Source organism: Electrophorus electricus, chromosome 1, assembly GCF_013358815.1.
Source record: "Electrophorus electricus isolate fEleEle1 chromosome 1, fEleEle1.pri, whole genome shotgun sequence".
NCBI lineage: Eukaryota > Metazoa > Chordata > Actinopteri > Gymnotiformes > Gymnotidae > Electrophorus > Electrophorus electricus.
The window spans coordinates 20,466,601-20,487,132 of NC_049535.1; the positions used below are offsets into that span (position 1 = coordinate 20,466,601).

Consider the following 20,532-nt stretch of genomic DNA (forward strand, 5'->3'; position numbering starts at 1 on the left):
TTCATTTATTAGGGTATGTGGTGTCACAAAAGAATGTAAGCAGACAAAAGTTTTCAAAACATCCAGCCCAGTTTGTGCTTATTAATTATGGTTTTAAAGGTTTTAATTGGAAGTAAAAGGTCAACATTAGGCATACATTTTGCATACATTGTGCACAACTGGACCAAGTATTGATATCTTTTCAATATATATATATATATATATACATATACATATATATATATATATATATATATATATATATATATATATATATATATATATATATATATATATAATTTTTATATATATAATTTTTTTTTCCCAGCACCTTGGCAATACATCTTGCTTTACCTTTTGCATAATGGCCTATAGTTCTATTCCTGAGTCTGTCTGATGTTTTTTTTTTTGTTTGTTTGTTTTTATTGCGCTTTTAAAAATAAAATTGCTTCTTTAAATATTTGTTTGTGTGTAATTCTCAAAAATGAATTGGATAAACTGGATCATATTGTTCCAAAGATGATGTACAAAGTTACACTTTATATTCAAATAGTGTATTTACATTCATTTAATTTTTTATATATTAGAAAGCCCTGATGTATAAAGAGTGTAGCATGCATTGCTGGTTTCTAATGACAAGACCATTGTTAGTTTGGGAGTTACAACATTTTCAATCCAGAGATGAATGTAACATGTAAAAATGCTGTTGTTTCAGATACATATACCACCATGCCACTACCATGTCACTGACACTGCTGTGTTGAAAACAATCCTCCATCCACAGCCTATTCATATTGTGAAGTAACCCTTTTCTCACAGAATATCCATACAGTACAGTAACCCTACTTGTTCACATACCTATAGAAGGAGGCAGAACTTGTCTCCATGCAGGTATATATTCCACTGAGGTCAGAGGTCAGCTACATCCAAATTAAAACAAGACCTCATAGAGCTTGGCCTACACTCTACCTAATATATGCTAATTTGTAAGCAACAGTGGCGGAGCCAGGCAGTTGTTACCAGAGTGGAAGTCTTGCTCAAATCTACTGCTGTGCACTTCTGTGGTCTCTCACAGAGATTTGGGTGGTCACCTTGACACTGTAAATGTTGATTGATTTATTATGGTATGTGATTACCTTTTGATTGATCAGTGGCGGCCAGTGGTGGAAGTGGAGATGTGGCAGAGATGGTGGAGTTTTGCAGAAATCTCTCACATTAGCTTGCCCTCTTCTCTCTTATATATATATATATATATATATATATATATATATATATATATATATATATATATATATATATATATATGTGTGTGTGTGTGTGTGTGTGTGTGTGTGTGTGGTGTGTGTTATTTTTTATGTTGCATTTCTGTAATTTACAATGTTTGTTTTGTATGGCTTCATTACAATGACTAACCAACTATAATATGTAAGCCTGTATACTGACTTATATTATACTAACAAATCCTTAAACTTGAATGTGAAACTCAGCTCTTTAGATTAGAGTGAAGCATTAGAGTGAAGAACCATCTTTAGATTACCAACACTATTCCTTATAAAGTGTCTGCTGTACATGTTTACTATCTTAAACTATAAATTAGGCTAACTGAATGGTGACCCTCTGACAAAGCAGTTTCAAAATTAAGGAATTTTAAAGTTGGTTATGTAGGGGGACAGCCCAAGGCTGAGCTGTCTGCTAGGCCACCTTTGGCCACAAGAGGGAAGCACAGGTCAGCTCTGAAGTAATCTGATGCAATCAGCCACACCTTTTTCACTGGCTATTTAAGAGCAGTTCACATACTCCTATTTGCTTTGTCATTGATTAGAGTTGTGGTAAAAGACTAGGCTGGTGTCTTGTCTTCTTTCCTCAAGCCTCTCTAAAAAGCCTTGAGTTTCTCTTTCTCCCCTCTTGAGTTCTCTCATTCTGTCTGTGGTGTGCTGGTAATGCTTCAGCTATGCAATGCTAAGAGTCCTCTTTGGATATTTTTGTTTTCCCCCAGGGGGTTAACTCTAATTTACTTTATTTAGATTTAAAAACTTTAAAAACTCAACACCGTGAACACCAGCATTTTTGTTAACCTCTACAGGTGTACCATCGAGAGCTTCTTTACAGGAAGCTGGTATGGTCTGGTACTGGATGATGTGGTACTGAAACTGCTCTGCCTGCAATGCAGATAAGTAGTTTAGAGAGTAGTGGACATGCCAAAGGCTGTTGCAGTCCTGTTACTGTCCTTGTTACAATCTGGCAGATGATACAGGAGCACGGCTGCACATAGCACCAGGTTAGGTTAGGTTTCACTCTGCTTACCTACAACCACAGAAGCAAATGGGTGTAATGCATGTGCAATTTAATAACTTGGACACCAAGTTATCATTTGAAAATGTTATTCATATTGCATAGCTAAGTGTAAATTGGAATATGCCTAAACAACATAGTTTAACCTAGTAATTACTTTAAAGGGGATACACCCAATTAGGTATACATTACAATTAGTTAGATATTGTAATGAGGCAATAAAATGTTGTAAATATCTGACATGCAGCATAGAAAATACTACCTGAATAATTGCCTATAGATGGCTAGAGAGTGCCAACCCAAGTGAGAGATGACATTAGTCCGTTACTGATGCAGAGCTGAAGCTCTGACAATCACACTGCAAACTGGATCTTCAAACAGGAGTCTGGACTGACTCCACTGATATCAGCTATTCCTGACAGTCTTTCTTTTTAGCTAAATTAACACAGTAATGAATAAGCAATGGCATGCACCAGGGTTTTAATAAATTGATTAAAAAATTAATAAATACAAAATACTGAGACAATGTATTAATTGTTACACATGAATGTGGGTGAGGGACCACAACCAGTACAGGGTTCCCACCAGACTGGACTCAATTTTTGACCTTGCTCTTCTCGAGAGCTACAATGTAGTCATTAATCATCTAGCAAAAATCTGAAATACTAATCAAGCTTTACAGTTACTGTAATAGTTACTGACTATTCAACAGTAATAGAGTAAATAGTGCATTGAATGATCAGGATAGGTGGACAAGGACTATATCAAATTCACAAAGTAAGATTCATGGTGATCTAGTGACATCTGGTTAGAACAAATTAAACTAAAGACTTGTGCCGAACCTTGTAGGTTTAAAGAAAAAAAGGCAACCTATAGGGATGAAACAGGGTTAATTGGGACTCATTACTCATATACACTGCAAGGGAATTCCTTAACCTACCTCTGTTGAAAAGAATTATGGGTAAGCAACATCATAAACTTTGCATGGAGGAAGTTATTATGCCTTAACGGGTCCTCAAACTTTAACTTGCCATCTGTCCATGTTTGGACCAGGACGAAGTTGGATTGCATTTGATGGCTAAGTCCATGGCTTGGTTTGTAGGACCAGAATTGCACAGCAACGAGCTGGCTTTCAATGGATTTCAAAAGGGCAAATGGTCTTCCTGCTTTCTCCATAACTGACTTTTTTCAGCACTACTGTGACCACAGATTTCGCAAGCAAACAGATGGGTATGTCTGAGGTCTCAAACGACAGTATGTTTCTGTAATTTTCTAGCTGCGTGCTTTGAAGTTCCTAGAATAATTGTTTCTGGCCAAGCATGTCCAGTCTTATTGCTTAAGAAGAAAACGTCTGCTAAACGATAACATCAGGTTTACGTGGCATGAGTGTTGAGAACTGTCACGGAAAGCTCCACTTCCCACTGTTCACCTGGTACGATCCGCCGCGTGCAGCGGAAGTCCACTGTCTTATTTGTAACCATGTCCTCCTTGTTGGCACACACCTGCACATGGTTTATGTTTGTCTGTATTTAAACCGCTGTGGGGCGTTCACCTTTTTGTCGGTCTCTGTTCGATGTTAGGTGTCACATGTCACGCTGTGACACGTCTTTAGTTGTGCACGCAGTTGCCTGTTTTTCCACCCTAGGTGTTAGACGTGAGTGCCATTGTTTACCGTCTGTTATGTCAATAAACGTTCGTCCGCGCCGAGGGAGTCTGTCCTGCTCCTAGCCCTGCGGCACTTGGGCCGTCACAAGAATTAAGCAAAGACAAAAGCAATTAACTTGATGACAAATGAATAAACAAAAGACTCAAGTTTCTGATCTTTGCAAGAAGGCCCTGACTGGTTTTCTCTCCAGACTTTTTAAATTCTTAATTTTCTTATGGCAGGAAACTTTTTATAATGACTACTTGTTTTTCCTAACTAACTTGAAAGCTACAGAATAATTAAATCAAAAATAGACATTGACATCTTCACCAAAAAGGGCAGCATAGAAACATTCAGATGTATTATATTTAATCCGTCACCCGTACACACAGTGTTAGATGATGCAGAGTTTAAACATACAGGGTCACTTTTACATTTCATGAATTTCTGATCCATGAAAAGCTCTGGCAAAGTGATACATTTTTGTGTGCTTTTTGCATTTATCTTGCATAGTTGGATATTCTGAATAGTTTGCAATGTGATTATTACAGGGAATACATTACACTATACAACAGGTTCCACAAAGCCTTTTGGCATTCAGCAGACCCCCTTATCCAGAGTGATTTACAAAATTGCATGATCATTTACTCATAGAATGTATCCTAGTCAGGACAGTAGGTTAGAGTTCAAGATACCATTGAACTAGAGTACTGTAGAAATACAGGGATCAATGCTGATGCCTAGAAATGTAAAACAAGTATAAGCTCAGATAAGTGCAATAACAAACAATATCAATCTATATATGCTAGAGCTTCGGTTACAGGTATAGGATCAGTGGTCGTTTAAATATTCCAGAAAGAGCTGGGTATTTAGTCTGCATTTGAAGACACTGCTGTCTGAACAACCAGTGGAGGTTCCTTCCGAGGAGGTTCATTGGTGTTTCAAGCTGAGCCATACTTGAGGTTAGACGTTAAGTAGTACTTCAATGTTTCTTTGGATGCAGTTTCAATGACTTTTTAATGTGTCTTTAGGTTCACATTTACTTTAAACAACTGCATATAAAATGTAAGTACGACCATGAAGTAAGTACAACTATGAAACGTAACTTGTAAGGTTATACTTTGTCAACTGTAGCTGTACATACAAAGAAGCCACATTAAACTACAATGAAATAATCTGCTTTAAACATCAGAATACAGTTTCCTTTCAAACTAAAGGACCTGTCAAGTCAAAAGGTCTGTAAGTTAAAGGACCTGTAATGTCAAAAAGGGAGTATTATAATATCATCATAACTGACAACATTGTCCACTTGTAATAGATTGCTAAAGAGTCTGTGGAAAGACTGGAAGTAGAGAATTTGTTTAACAATTTAAATACGTTTACTACTTAAATACTGTAATTTGCACATAGGATTCTGTCCATTTTATCTGGTAAGAGAACAGGAAGTAAGCTCTTACTTCCTCTTTTTCACGCAAAAAGCATTATTAGCCATGTCAAAAATTAGCCAGTTCCATTCTCTCATTGGCCTGCCTTATTTCCTCATCAGGGTGAAATTGAGTAAGTGTATAACCGGAGTCGTGACTGACTGCAAAGTTCTCAAGCAGAAGCTTCAACCCAAGAGAGTGATTATCTCTATGAAGTGGCATTTACCACTGTGTGAAAATGAAGGGGATCTTTGGAGTCCTGGTGATGTTCACAGGAACTGCCATGGGCAAGTAGCACTCATTTTATTTTAATTCATTTTATGATTTTTGGAATGACATTCTTAAAAACGAGGGTGCAATATAGGAATTCACAAAAGGGAAAACAGATTAAAATGTATATTTTTGAAAATTCACTTTTTATACTTCTGTGCCACTCATGTATTTAGATAAACTTGGTGTTTTATGGGTTTTTCTAAAAGAAATGACAATTCAGCTGCAAGGCCTTACAATTTGTCTTTAACACCATTGCAATTTCATAAGATTGTTTTTCTAAATGTAAACGTATTACGTATGTTGGGAGGCTGTGGAAACTCAAAAGGAAGCTTGCGGATAGCCTACTTTTATTTATAGCGCAATAATCAACAATAGCAAATGCGAAACAGACGAGGGTAATAGCCAGATATATACATTAGGGAATTGTCCACTACACACTATAGAAAAGTGTTAATACTTCGCAGGGAATAAACAATACTGGAGAGAATATAAAGCGTAGCAAAGATAAGACACAGGTGACACTAGTAATCTGGTGAGGTTGTGCAGGGGAAGACGGGAGGTGCAGTCATGGACTGAGGGCGGCTGCGTGACAAAGATTTGCCTGCTGTTCTTGTGAGAGATGGACTGGACATGGGCAGACGTACATATATGACTGACTTATGGCATATCTTGATATGAACTTTATGCTGATCATGTAACAGAAAGATTTTTACAGAGTATTTAATCATTGAAAGAATTCAACATGAAGCATTTCAAAATATCAAAATATTACAATTTGTGATACACAAGTCATTATCTTCTAATAATGTTAGATTCAGATATTCTATTCAGCCAATACTTAAATTCTATTAAATCTAACAAATTATAGTTATTCATTCTTAGAGTAACTTTGCATTTTATGCTTTATACTGTCGCTCTATAAATTGCTCTGTTGTGTGCATTCTCGAGATGAGTTCATATTGTCAATTTTGGGTGCTTTATATGTAAAGCCTTGCAGGCATTTTACTTCCCTTTCATTGCAAATGACAGTATCGTTTAACTCCAAAAATGCCCTTCCAAAGAAGTAACAGAATATTTTGCCTACAAGCTATTTGGGACAGCTGTGACCATCACTCTGCCTATGCTATTTCATTACAGGAAACAGCAAAGATATTGCATTAGAGCGGTCAGGTCACCACGGTTTCTCCAACTCACCCACGTACAGTTGTGTTGACGCTAATCATCAAGAGTCAAGAAGAACTTTACTGGCATCCCATCCCTATAAGAGTATTTAGTTAAACAAAATAACATTCCTTCAGGGCCTCAGTCCAACATACAGGACAGAGTCTGTGTTCACAGGACAACAGAGCACTTATACGACTAAGTAGGAGCACCACTCTACACAAGGACTACACACAGTGCAAGAATATTCAGCACAGCTGACTAAATAACAGACCAGAAAACTTGCATTGTCAACCGGACCCAAAGCCTAATATAATAAATACAAAATGAGTTCACAGGAAACATAATAGAGTGAAGCAAAAATCTGTAGGTGTGCAGACATCAGCAAGTGAATTACAAATGTCCTGTGATGTAGTAAGATGATAAACTGGTCATCTTTATGTGGGCAGTAGATCCACTGAGAGTGCTGACAGCTTTACTGATGTAGTATTTGTGATGGGAGTCTGGCATGGGAGGCTCTGATCATGATCTCAGTTTTCATTATCCACTGCAAGTTCAGGTTGCATCTCCCATACAAGACAGTCTGGTCAGGGCACTCTGAAAGATTTGTTTTTAATATCTTATTTCATCAGTTCTTTGAAGCACAGATAAGTTGCACACTGGAGTCCATTTTAACTTTCAAAGCCTACTGTACACACTACAGTACAATCACTATCTGCCACAGGTCGTGTGGTCTGAGACACTGCAGTTCCCATATCAGGCCAGGAAATAGCTGGTCAGACTCTCATGCGAAGCTCTGTAGAACATGCTGAGGAGTGCAGGAGTGATCACCACAGGCCTTCCTGAATTCAACAGCCAATTCAGTTCAAATGTATTTATAAGGTACTTTTTTATAATATGTGTGACAGTCCCTGAAAGCAAGAGGAAGAAACCTTGAGGAACCAAGGCTGAAAAGGGAACCCATCCTCCTCTGCTCAACACTAGATGGCTTATAGGCCTTAAGAAATGACAGACAAATATTTCCTTAAGTAACATCGTAGGTGTCACCTAATCTGCCCTGGCAGACCACACAGACCACAACAATAATTCATTTCCCCAGTGCCAATCACTCATTTGTTGAATTATCACCTACATCTATCCCTCATTTACTGACACTCTATGTAATTCCCACAGGGTTCATTGCTTGGCACTGATTGTCTGTAGCCACCAGACAGAGATGAAGCTAAACCTGCTGTCTGCACTCTTAAAGACTTGCACTGTTTTTTGCAAAATAAATACTTCTGAGATCATCAATCACACCTTGCTCCTGACCCACAATGACAAACTAAAGAAATCAAATTAACAACCTCCATCTGCTGAAGCAGTGGAGAAGTTCCAGCCTCTGTGCTGGACTAGTTGGCTCAGTAACTAAATTCATATAGTAAGTTAGCTAAATTCTCGTGTTAGTCAAGCTGTTTTATTTCTTTGTTCAATAATTTAAATTTTATCATGGAAAGCTTTCATGAAATCAATACTGCTGTGTGTTGCTGGTATGTGTTATTCTGTTGGTAACTGCTTCTTAGTTTAAATATTGCACTAAAAGTCTGTAAACTGTGGTAGTAATACATTATTCTTGCTGTCTTCAATCAAAAAGAAAGGATATTGGATACACTGTAGAAAGCATACTTTTGTACTGTATAACTATCCTTCCAGACAGAGTGGAGGTTTCATACCTTAGTCAGACACCCTTGCCATTCTGCCTCGCTGATATGTTGTTTTAGCATGTGTATATCATTATTGTACCAAGGGACAAGTTGTTTCTATTTTTTTCTTACTTCATAGTAGTACCACTAAGGAGCAATAAATCATTTTTACCACCAAAAATAGCAAAACATATATAGAAAAGTAATTCCAATTTCTTGTTAAGCTCACATTCTTGCAGCTCTCATGAGATAAAGAATCAAATTGCTTTGTACTCTTGAAATGAATAAGTTTATGCTCCACAGAGCAGGTCTCCCACATGTAGATGGTCATGTTTAAAATAGAATTAGTGCAGAATCTCTGAACAATCCAAGTTAACAGGTGTCAGTATAATGGATGCTTAATAATGTGAAGAAGAGTTCTTGGAAAAAAAGTTTTTTGACACAAAGCATCTCCATCAAAGTGCTCCATCATATTGTCTAACTCGTTGGAATTAGTCCAAGAGCTAAAATCAGGTAAATCTGGAGGAGTTTCTAGAAAATGACTTGCTATGGAGGACGTTGTGATACATTTGAAACTATAGCAAGAAGATAAACATTTGTTAAGACTAAGGTCTTGGCTGGAGGCAGCTGTAGTCTGAGGGAGAATAGCTATGTTATCTATGTTGATGCCAAAGCCAAAATCAAGGTTACCGTACAATTACTGTAGTGAATAGACCCATACTACTATTACTGTTTCCACAGAGTACCCATTACTAAATACTGTAGGAAGTGAATAAACTCTTATAAGAACTCAGAATAAGGTGCTGGTGGCCTATAAATTGTAATTAGTGAAAATGACTGAAAATATTTCTTCAGACAAGGAATTTCAAAGGAAAAGGACTTGTAACTGATTTTCTGATTGATGCTATAAATAGTTGCTATACTTCAACTTTGGTAATTATACAAGGGATGTATATTTTTGTATCCTGTGTTGCCGCTTATAAAACCAAGTTTAAAGCCATGTCTACTTACATCATCAGGAATTATATAATTTAATAAAAACTGCTTTCAATGCAAGGAATCTTATATTAAACAGTCCTAATTTTAGATCAAATGTGCTGTCACTAATAATTGATTGAGTTTTTTGATGGTGACTATGTTGCTAGTACAGAGTTTGCACAGTTTTCTGAAAATTTGTATGATTTGATGAATGGATGCAGTCTCAGTAAAGTGAAACCTGTGTGGCATCTCTAGGTAGATGACAGATCATTAAAGGCAGTATTTCTGCTGCTTGGCCTCTTCTCTTGTATGTCAGTGACTATCTATCCTACGGCTACTGAAGTATAATGAACATTGTAACAGGAAACTTTGACACTTGTCTTGGGAGCCATCATATTTTTTGGGTTTATGCATGGGGAAGGTCAGTGGAATACTGATCGCAGCAGTACTAGGTGCTGGCATGGGAATGAACTGAGAAGGAATAGTCATCATTTGCAGTGCATATGTTGATGTTGATCATCGCCAGGCAGTTCAGAAAAGCCAGTTTGTCAGGTGTTTGACCTCGGCTCTGGTATCTCAGTGACTATCCATCCTACAACTATCTGCCAGACTGCATTCTATGCTACAGTAAATGAGAGCAGCACATTTGTGGAGTGGATACTGCCCTGACTCAAAAGACCAGGCTTGCCCTCAAAGCTGGACCAATTATCAATCACTCCCACATTGTTTACTGACCACCACTTGGACACCCAGCACTATGGCGACCATGACCTGCTGTACGATTTGGTACCACATCACATTACACTGGAGTCAGAGCATCTAACTGTGTGATCTCTTTTGTTCTTTTAGTAAAGTAGTCAATCCTCCTCTGCTCCATATAGTCATTCATTATTGTTGTTGTTGAGGTCCATGGCTCTTGTGTCATCAGTAACTTTACTGATACAGTTTGAGCTGTACTGGGCAGTACAGTCATGCGTCCTCAGTGTGAACAGCAGCAGACTGAACACACAGCTGTGGGGGATGACGGTGCTCAGGGTGGTGGTGCTGGATATGTTGTTGTCAGTCTGAACTCATGGAGACTCTCAATCACAAAATCCAGGATCTAGTTACAGAAGGCGGTGTTTAATTAAATCTCAAATATCTGTTGCTGAATGCATGTGAGCAAATGCAAAATGAATACTTCATGAGCCAATTTTATGTTGGATAATAATTTACTCCAAAATACATATTTATACACAAAATATAAGGAGTTTATACAAAAAGCATTAACAAATCACTACAGGTTGGAGGTGAAGTGAGTGGTAACTGTTGAAAACTGTATATAACTCAGGTTGCTTGTTAGACTCCGAGACATGTGGATCACCACGTCTTTACAAGCTGCTGCCAATTCTCCAACACAGGGCAGCTGAAAGCATTCAGAGGAAAGTGCAAACTGTTCTTATCATCTGCACTCAAGCATCCATGGCTAGTGTTGCTGTGATTGACAGAGTAAAGCTGTCCCACTCAACCAGAGAGCAGGTGTCAGTTCTGCCTCCCTGGACTCCTTCCCACAGATGGCTGTGACATCAGGGCTTGAGCAAGCAAATCCATGAAGATTGAGGAAAATGTTTTTCTGGTGCACTGCTCAGGAGCCCCAGATAGTTCCTTTTAATAGTAAAAGAGAATTTATTTTACATTTGATTGTATGTGGTCAAATTAGATAAATTTAATTTAAATTGATACTCAATCATTAAAGTAGATTAAAGTTGTTTAGAGCAGATCAGATGTTGTTGCATCAAGTTAATGACAAAATGTTCTTGATTTTCTCCCTCTGCAGGCGCGGTTCATGCTATCTGCAGATTTAATCAGAAACTTAGATGTTATGGAACTCTGGGAGAAACACTGCACCTGGAGCTGGACCCTGGGGATGAAATAACATTAAACAATAACATCAATTTAATTTTAAAATGTAAAAAGCAAAACATCACAACAAACCTTTTAGATCAGCCAAGATGGCAGTTTATAGCTGATAATAGAACCATTATAATAACCAGATCAGAGAAGAGAGACTCAGGAAGATACACGTTAGACACCTTTGATGCAAAGGGTACTAGTAAAGGCAAATATCATCTCCAGCTGAACATTGAAGGTAGGACTATATCATCTCATGTCAGATAACAGCCATAACCACTGAATTTAGAAATGATTTCATATCATTCCTAACTGGAAGAACACAGCTAGAACTTGTAAAGCAAGTTTCCTTACATTGGTTTGTCTGTATTTTAGGTGCATGTGTATCTTTGTAGTGCAGTTAATTTTTGATCCTTTCTTTGTTTCCAGTGTCCTCGTTCATGAATTCTGTTTACAAAATGAGAGGTGATATCTGGATACTTAGTTCATGTGTATAAAAATATATACATATGCTGTATTTATATATGTTTGCATAGATTGTATTATAAAGTGCATTTATAGGTTAAATGTTAAACCACCAACCAACACTGACACATCATATGTAATCCATTTACAAGTGAACTATTTATGAATGCTTCATGAACTTGGTACTTGGGCAATATATTAAATGTAATATTAATATTATTTGAAGACTTCATGATTTTAGTCATTTATTCCCTGTAAAGAAAAATTATGGAGATTTAGTAGATTTGGCTTGTGTGATGTAGGTCTACATATTAATTAACAACATATGTAAAAGATACCATATAATATATATATATATATATATATATATATATAATGTCGGTGTGTGTGTGTGTGTGTGTGTGTGTGTGTGTGTGTGTGTGTGTGTGTATGTGTGTGTGTGTGTGTGTTCGTCTATATGGCTACGCCCTCCTTGTGTTTCACACCTGCTACTCATTCTGTTGTGTTAGCGTGCGTGTATATAAGTCTTGTGTTTGAGTCTGTGTGGATCGATGTTTGAACCCAATAGCCTGCGTGCTATGTTCGTGTTGACGTGTCTAAATAAACTTATGTGTTTGTCCTACGAACTCGTCCCCGCATCCTGCTCAGCCTCCTCGTCACACAATATATAATAGTGTATATACAATAATATTCCAATTTTGCTATAACTCATGAATATGTCATTAAAGCTTAATGTAAGTGTCGTTATTGTAAAGCAAAACTGATATTTCTGTTTAAGGATCCTGTTAAAATAAAACATCGTCTTTATTCTTTTAAATTCTGTTCTCTGTAACCTGCAGTTGCAGTGTCCTCAGTAGTAGTGAAGGATAACTGCTTCTCCAGTGAGAGGAGGACAGTGTCCTGTTCCTCTGAGGGGGACCAGCTCCACTTCAGCTGGACTCTCAGTGGAACCAGAATCACACATCAACTGGATGATGGAACCAAGACTCTCCAGCTGGAGAAAGAGTAAGTCGGAAATGTCACCTGCCATGTAAAGAATCATGTCAGCCATGGACAAAATTCTATTCTGTTACACCAGTGCACTGGTAAAGCTCACTTTCTTTAAGCTTTGATATCATCATGGTGAAAGCAATAACAACAATAATGATGCAGCAATGACAATGTTACTACTCATAATCTTCAAAGAGAAACTCAGTTACTCACCATAAATCAATCATGTCTGAATAGAAACCATCACACAACACTGTCTAGTTAAATGTCTTGTTCCTTTAAAAGAGTATGACAGCAGTGCCCTGCTGCCATCTTGGAGATCTACTTCACTGCAGAGTCTCAGTCCAACACAACTGACTCTAATGTTGAGAGACTTGACTAACTGGATCAGGTGTGTTCTATTAGGGTTGGAGGTAAACTCTGCAGGACCAGATTTGGGCACCCCTTTTCTCATGTGACCCAACCCTGCTGGGCACCTCAATGACCAAGTAATTCAAATTTACTTCAGTCCTTAATGTTGGTAGTGGTGCTTTAGGTATTAGTTAAGACTTGATAATACAGTCTGCAGGATCTCCAAGAGACAGACTGAACTGACTGTTATTAACAGAATAGCAGAATGTGTGTTTAACACTTCTCATAGGAGTGAATACTAGTGATACTCTATTGATGTGCAATTCCAGGAACTTCAGCTGCAGATCCCACAACAGCGGTGAATGTGACATCATCCGGCATTGGTATAAGTCTACCAGTAACTGATAACAAAACCTTCACCCCCACTCACAATCCCACCTTAATCATTTATGTACCACATGTACATTTGAGTAAGTGAATAGTTCAATAAATATAGATGGCATAGTATCAAATATATCTAAGTACAATACATTTCATATTTCTCAAAGTGCTAGATAAGGTTATTTCTCTAGCTCCTGATCCCTTATTTCAGGAAATTAGTTAACTGCGACCTATAATCACCCTTTCACGTACTTCTGTGACGTACACATGACAAAGCTCCTCATAACCATATTATATCCATTATTCTGCGTATTGTGTGTAGTTCAGGACTAAAATATTAGTTTGTATTATCACTGTCATTCATTGTTGTTGTGACTGTTATGGATATTTTAAATACTATCATTAACCCATAATGCTTGCTGTGCCTACAAAATCTAGACTATTAATAACAGAATAGCAGGATCTTTATTTACAATACTTCTCATAGGAGTGAATACTACTGATAATCCACTGATGTGCAATTCCAGAAACTTCAGCTGCAGCTCCCACAACAGCAGTGAGACTGACCTCGTCATGCCTCATTTACACATCTCATTTCTGAGTTTTCTGCATAGATGCCATAGTATCAAACAAATCTAAACCCAGATCTCATGTTCCTTAAAGTGCTAGATAAGGGTAGTTCTCTCAATCCTGTTCTCTGAGTTCTCTGAATGTTTGTAAATTAAATCTACAGTCACCCTTTATCCAGTTTCTATTCAGTTACTTGGTTTCCATTCTAATCACATTAGAAAGCTCAACTCCACCATATTAAACCCAATATTTTAACTTCTATTCTCTGTCATCTGTACCTGCAGAAATACTGACAGATATCACAGCACATACACTATTAATTCTAGTGGACTAGATGGTTTTACGTTTTTGGATAAATGCTGTATTAGTGTGAAACCCTCACTGACAAATATGGTGGAAATACAAGACACAAAAGTGTTGCTGGGGCCAAAAGTGACAGTGTGATATTAAGAGATAAGTTGCACTATAACGTTGGAGGTTTTAGGTAGGATGCAGAGACGAGTAGTGTGAAACACTACTTGGGGGACAGGAACTCCGGCCTGTCCCCCAGTTGTCGGCTGGGCTGGAGTCCCACCTGCCTGTGGGGGGTCACCTCTCGCCGATTTGGGGGGCGGTGACTTCTGCGCACTCGCTACAGGAGGTGAACCAGTTGCTTTCCTGTCTCTGGGGTGGGCACTGGTGACACCTCCCCCTTGCCTCTACGAGGCTTAGGTACTGGCGCACGAGTTCCGGGGCTGTATGCCCTAGTGGGAAGAGTGTCCTCGGTCGCCCCTCTTTGTGCCACTCAGGATGGTCTGCTCGCTCCCGAGCGGCACCTCTTAGGCGGAGCCTTGGGCGGTATCTGAAGTGCCGGGGCCTCGTCGCTCTCGGAGTCTGCAGACTCAGGTCCAGTGACCTCCTCCCCCATGGTGGAAGTGTGGAGTGAGGCCGGGATGACGGAGGATCTCTCTGCACGGGTTGTGGAAGGGCGTTTACCTCCTTTTTTCTCCTTCCTTTTCTTGCTCCCCTTCCCAGGCATCCTTCGTCAGTTGTTTTTTCTGTAACGTTGGAGGCTTTAGGCAAGATGCGAAGACGAGTAGCCTGAAAAACAAACATGCGTTTCTTTAACACTCAAGCACGCACACTAACAGAGTCAAAAACTCTGCAAATAACAAACCTTTATACATATGATAAGGACACAATAAGGAGCAGGTGTGAGACACAAGGAGGGCGTGGCCACATTGACGAACACACACATGAGAAGACGTTTGGGGGAGGGGCCATACCGTGACATGCACAAAATATATTCTGTGAAAAGTGGTAACTATTAAAGTAGCCATGAACAGGGTAAAGAATATTATCTTCACTATTTACAGCATATTGTTTTATTGACTTATTGAATTAACATTGGAATATTTAGGTGTGATGGCACATTCAAACTCCCCTCTTTGTTAATCTCATTCTCTCTCTCTCTCTCTCTCTCTCTCTCTCTCTCTCTCTCTCTCTCTCTCTCTCTTTCTCTCTCTCTTTCTTAGCCGTGAGGAACATGGTGTTTCTCTGTGTGTGGGTTTTGGAGATCATCACCTTGCTGTCAGTGTTGGGAGGCTTTCACATCTACAACAAAATCAACAGCAAACAGAACACAGTGGAATGTAAAAACATCTTGTAACACTTTATAATAACAGGCCCAAATAAATAACTTAATTATCCAATTATTTGTTAAGAATTATGCATATTTATAGAATTGTTTTAAAGACACATAATGTAATTCAAATTGTAGCTTTTATTAATGCCTAAAACATTTATGTAATTCTAGCAATCATTACCAAACTACTAAGAAATGATCATATTACTGTTTTTTTTGCTTTTTATTATAAATTGTACAAGTTAGAACCGACCAAGTAATGTGATTGGATAAGAGTCTTTCTATGAGTGCTGATATATAGTATAACAGCACTGGGACTTGAACTATACATGTATTACTCCACTTTTCATTACATTAATGATTGTTATCTATTTTAGATTGTAACAAACATTGGTGTTAGCTCATCGGAATCACAGTTACTTATGGGACAGTCAGGGACTTTTATATCCCTGGTTGCACAATAAATGGAACCATACAAGTAAATGTACATGTTAAAAAATAGCTGACCTACACAACGTAGAAGGTTAGTGTAACATTGAAGGCTAGGCAGGACGCAGGAATGAGCCGAGTATGACAAAGTGATGTTTATTGACACAAAACAACAGATAACAGCACACAAGCTATCGCAAGGTTGAACATCGACAAACACCAACGATTAGATGAGACCCTAAATACATGCACGATAACGACACAAAATGAGGAATATGTGTGATACACGGGGAGGGCGTGGCCATACAAGCGAACACATACACACACACACACACACACACACACACACACACACACACACACAGATGTCTTGAAGGAGGGTCTTTACCGCGACAGCTGGTGTGCAGGAAAATGTGTTGCTTGGCAACAGTTGAGTTGTGTTGAAGTAGCCTAACAAATGAACAAATATGCAAGCAAATCAAAATATATTGCTTATAACTGTTAAAAGTTTAATATTTCTTGATTCACAAACTAAAATAAGTGTACATTATAATTCTTCTCATGATGAATTTATATGTTTTTAGAATCACCCATTGTTTTTAAGTGATCGTAATTAAACTTTCCATTAACTATATATTACTAATTCATAAACAGGGTTGCTTAAAATATGCACAAACATACTTCTTAAATCTACAGTGTTTGATATCTGCATATAGTTGACCTCAGGAATGTTCCTCTTTGATGCTCAGCAGTAGTCTGCCAACATAGAGGCTTTTCCACCACTTCTCCATTCTATACACGATGACATACAAGTATACTGGAACAAAAAAACTGAGTAATAGAAAAATTGCAAAAATATTTGGATTCATATACATAAACAGGTATTTTTGTAGGAGGCAAAACCATTGTTGACCAGTGTATTCACTATAACAGCACTCCCTCTCACATCAAATTGTAGCCTTCATTAATGCATAAAAACATTTACATAATTATAGCAATCATTACCAAACTACTAGGAAGTGATCATGTTACTATTTGTTTGTGCTGTCACGGTCGGTCCCTCCTATCTGTAACGTGTGTCAGCACGAGTGCCGCAGGGCGCGAGGCAGGACAGACTCCAGCGACTGGGACGTACATTTAATTCACATAAACAACACAACGGCACTCACAACATTACACCAACAATGACCAACAACCTGCACACTTTAAAATGGGTTTATATACATACAGACTAACAAGGTGCAGATGTGGTTACAAACAAGACAGTCCTCCCACTGTACATGGCGGGCCGAACCACGTGACTCGAGGGAGGCAAGCGTTCCGTGACACTGTCGTTCATGTTTCTTGGTTTCCTTGTCTTGTTTTGTTTTGTTATTCACTATAACAGCACTCCCTCTCACATCATACTGCTTAAGTGTTAATTAGATTCATATTTACTATGGAACATGCTCATGTTCAGAGACTGACCTGTGCATCATCATTTAGAGTACCTGGATTATGATGTAGAAGTAATAATGTTCAGTATTAATAATTTAGCAAACACTGTAAAGTGGCATCAATGTCTCTTCCTTTCAAGGATATTGTTTGCTTTGTGTGAGCTCTCACTGATGTTTTGCCACCATGTGATGATGAACATGTTGTCTCCTTCCACTGTAATGCTCTCAGGTAAAGAACAACAGATGGTAGAGGCTCTGTACACCAACCTGGATCAAGAAGTGAAGCAGAACTCCACTATAGGCGTGTTATAACAAACAACCAGATTCCCCAAACTCATCCAAACTGAAACACCAGCAGAGAACCATAAATGAAACAGAACCCACACATTTACAGAACACTTAACCTGAATTGTAGGACAGGACAGATGTGTCCTTCCCATCCCTCATTTACAAATAAGTCTTGGCACATGTATTTTTCACATATAGTGCAAAAGGGGAAAAAAGTTCATATAGAAATAAAAGTGTATAAAGTAGAAAAGTTCCATATGTAAGTTACTCTGGATAAAAGCAACTGACACAATGCCATGAATGTTAAGGTTTGGACTACAATGTTCTTTTACGCTCTTTAAAGTTAACCCTTGTTTGTCTTCTAGGAGTCTTTATTGATATTCATCACTCAAAATGATTAAATTCATTGATGCTAACAATAGGGAACTACACACTCTATGATCTGTCAAATGATCAATAGAAGAACATCAAAACATTTTTGTTTAATGCATTATCATGTCTAGAATATAAATACTTTTAAATATAAATATAAATGCTTAAATATAAATACTTTTATAAGGTTTTCGTGTGTACATAAAAAGGGAATTTCTGGTTTCTACACATTAGAAAGTGTTTGTATTTTTCTCTGTTTAAAATGTATGCTTAACTGTTTAAAATGTTTCATTAAATTCTTAATTTATATTAATATTTCTTCATTTACAAAAATCTGCTTTGACTATATGGAATGCATACATGTATCAGGCATATATTTTACAGGAACAGGTCCTCCTGAGGCATGTGTGTTAAAATTGAACAAGATGGTACTTTCATCACCTTCCGTCTTCATTACTGAATCATTGGCATCCCAAATAAAACTATAGGTTCACTTAAACATATTCAAAATTCAGCCGTGAGGATTCTTTCACATGTAAGAAAATAAGCCCACATCACTCCAATTCTATATCAGTTACACGGGCTCCTTGTCCTTGAACACATTCAGTATAAACTCCTCCTGTTTACATTGTAAGCTCTGCACGGTCTTGCACCTCCCTACCTAGCTGAACTCCTACACTCATACTGCCCCACCCGGACACTTTGGTCCTCTGATGCAGGTCTCCTCTCCATCCCCAAGTTTATACTGGTCTTTGCAGAAGGCAGATCTTTCAGTGTCATGGCTCCAAATTTATGAAACACTGCCTCAAACTCTCCATCTCTGCTCTTCACTTTCCTCTTTCAAATCCCAAATTAAAACATAGCTCTCTTCTCAACATTTTTCATCACATTTGTTCTGTTAATAGTAGTTAATTAATATATTAAATGTGTTAAATATTGTTTATTGTTCTCTTTGTCTCCATCTGTATTTTTATTGTAAAGCAAGCTTGAGTTTGAGAAAGGCGCTTAATATAAATTTAATATAAATTAATATAAATTAAACTAATCAAATCAAATCCCTTTTATTGTCATTGCGCATAATGAAATGATGCTCTCCAGTGAATATCAGTTACTTAAAAAAAAAACACACACATACATAAACATGCATAAGAAGATGGTTAACACCTCAAAAGGAGGCAAAACATAAATAAATAAAAAAGAACAACAACAATAATAATAATTATTATTATTATTACTGTAATAATAATAATAATAAACAACAGTAATACATAAAGGAGCATGACTGGTGTAGAATAAGCAGTAATAAAGTGTAGGGCAGATGATGCATAGAAGCACAGCAGTTCCTGAGAAACATGAATTATAGCGCAAAGTTATACAGTCTGATGGCTGCAGCAAGAAAAGACCTGTGAAAGTTTTGCTTCCTGCAGCATTGTTTCCTGGAGCAGTCTGCTGCCCAGTTTACACCTCTGTCCCTGTAGTGCTTTGTGTAGTGGGTGAGATGATTCCTCAATATCACTGTTCCTGCAGTGTTTTGTGTAGTGGGTGAGAGGGTTCCTCAAGATCACTGTAGTGTTTTGTGGCTCTTCATCAATGATACTTTTCCCAGCCTCCTCCTCTCTTCCACCATCTCTACTATTTCCATTTTATCCCCCAGGACTGAGCTGGAGTGTTTGATGACCTTATTCAGTCTATTAGTGTCCTTCGCTGTAATACTGCTGCCCCAGAACACAACAGCATAAAAGAAGACAATTGACACCACAGACTCATAGAACATTCTTACACCAAAGGACCTCAGCCTTTGATGTAAGAAGTAGAGTTGGCTCTGCCCATCTTGTACAGCTTGTCCAGATGCCAGTCCCATCCCATCCCATCCCATCCCAAACTTATCACCCTGATAGACACCCAGGTATTTGTAGTTGTTCTCCACCTCAGTGTTCTCAACCTGGATGGTGACAGGAGCCGGAGGAGACCTAATTTGCTATTGCCTATTGACTGGTATCATCAGCAATGGGTATTAGGTTAAAACCTAATCCAGGATGTATTCTTCTTATATTAAAAAAATTAAAATACTATTTTTAATGCTTTTGCACCAAATACTCAAGCATGTCAAAACGATTACTTTTATGGAAGTATGTTTTTCCAAGGAATAAACATTTTTATTTTGGACTAAATGAAAGAGGCAGCTGATCAACAAACCAAACAAGGGTAGATGGTCAAACCTGGATGGAACAGAAAATACAGCTCAGAAGCGCACAACTTTGCATTGAACAGCTGCAAACACAGAGGTGTGTGTGCCATATAT

General features: G+C 37.9%; 1 protein-coding gene across 3 annotated transcripts; it reads left to right on the plus strand.

Annotated features, from left to right (window-relative positions):
* The first annotated feature begins 5,450 nt into the window (after window positions 1-5,450).
* LOC118242403 lies at window positions 5,451-18,594 on the plus strand. Of its 3 annotated transcripts, XM_035533343.1 has the most exons (7): window positions 5,451-5,627; window positions 11,251-11,382; window positions 11,754-11,789; window positions 12,629-12,794; window positions 13,460-13,513; window positions 15,596-15,712; window positions 17,800-18,594. In XM_035533343.1, exons 1-7 carry the CDS (start codon window positions 5,579-5,581, stop codon window positions 17,801-17,803), a joined length of 558 nt encoding a protein of 185 aa, XP_035389236.1. In that variant the 5' UTR covers window positions 5,451-5,578; the 3' UTR covers window positions 17,804-18,594. The 3 variants fall into 3 exon arrangements, with proteins under 3 accessions (XP_035389236.1, XP_035389237.1, XP_035389235.1); XM_035533344.1 differs by lacking the exon at window positions 11,754-11,789 and having other exon boundaries at window positions 5,452-5,627; XM_035533342.1 differs by lacking the exon at window positions 11,754-11,789 and having other exon boundaries at window positions 5,458-5,627; window positions 11,251-11,562; window positions 17,800-18,591.
* The last annotated feature ends 1,938 nt before the right edge of the window (window positions 18,595-20,532 follow it).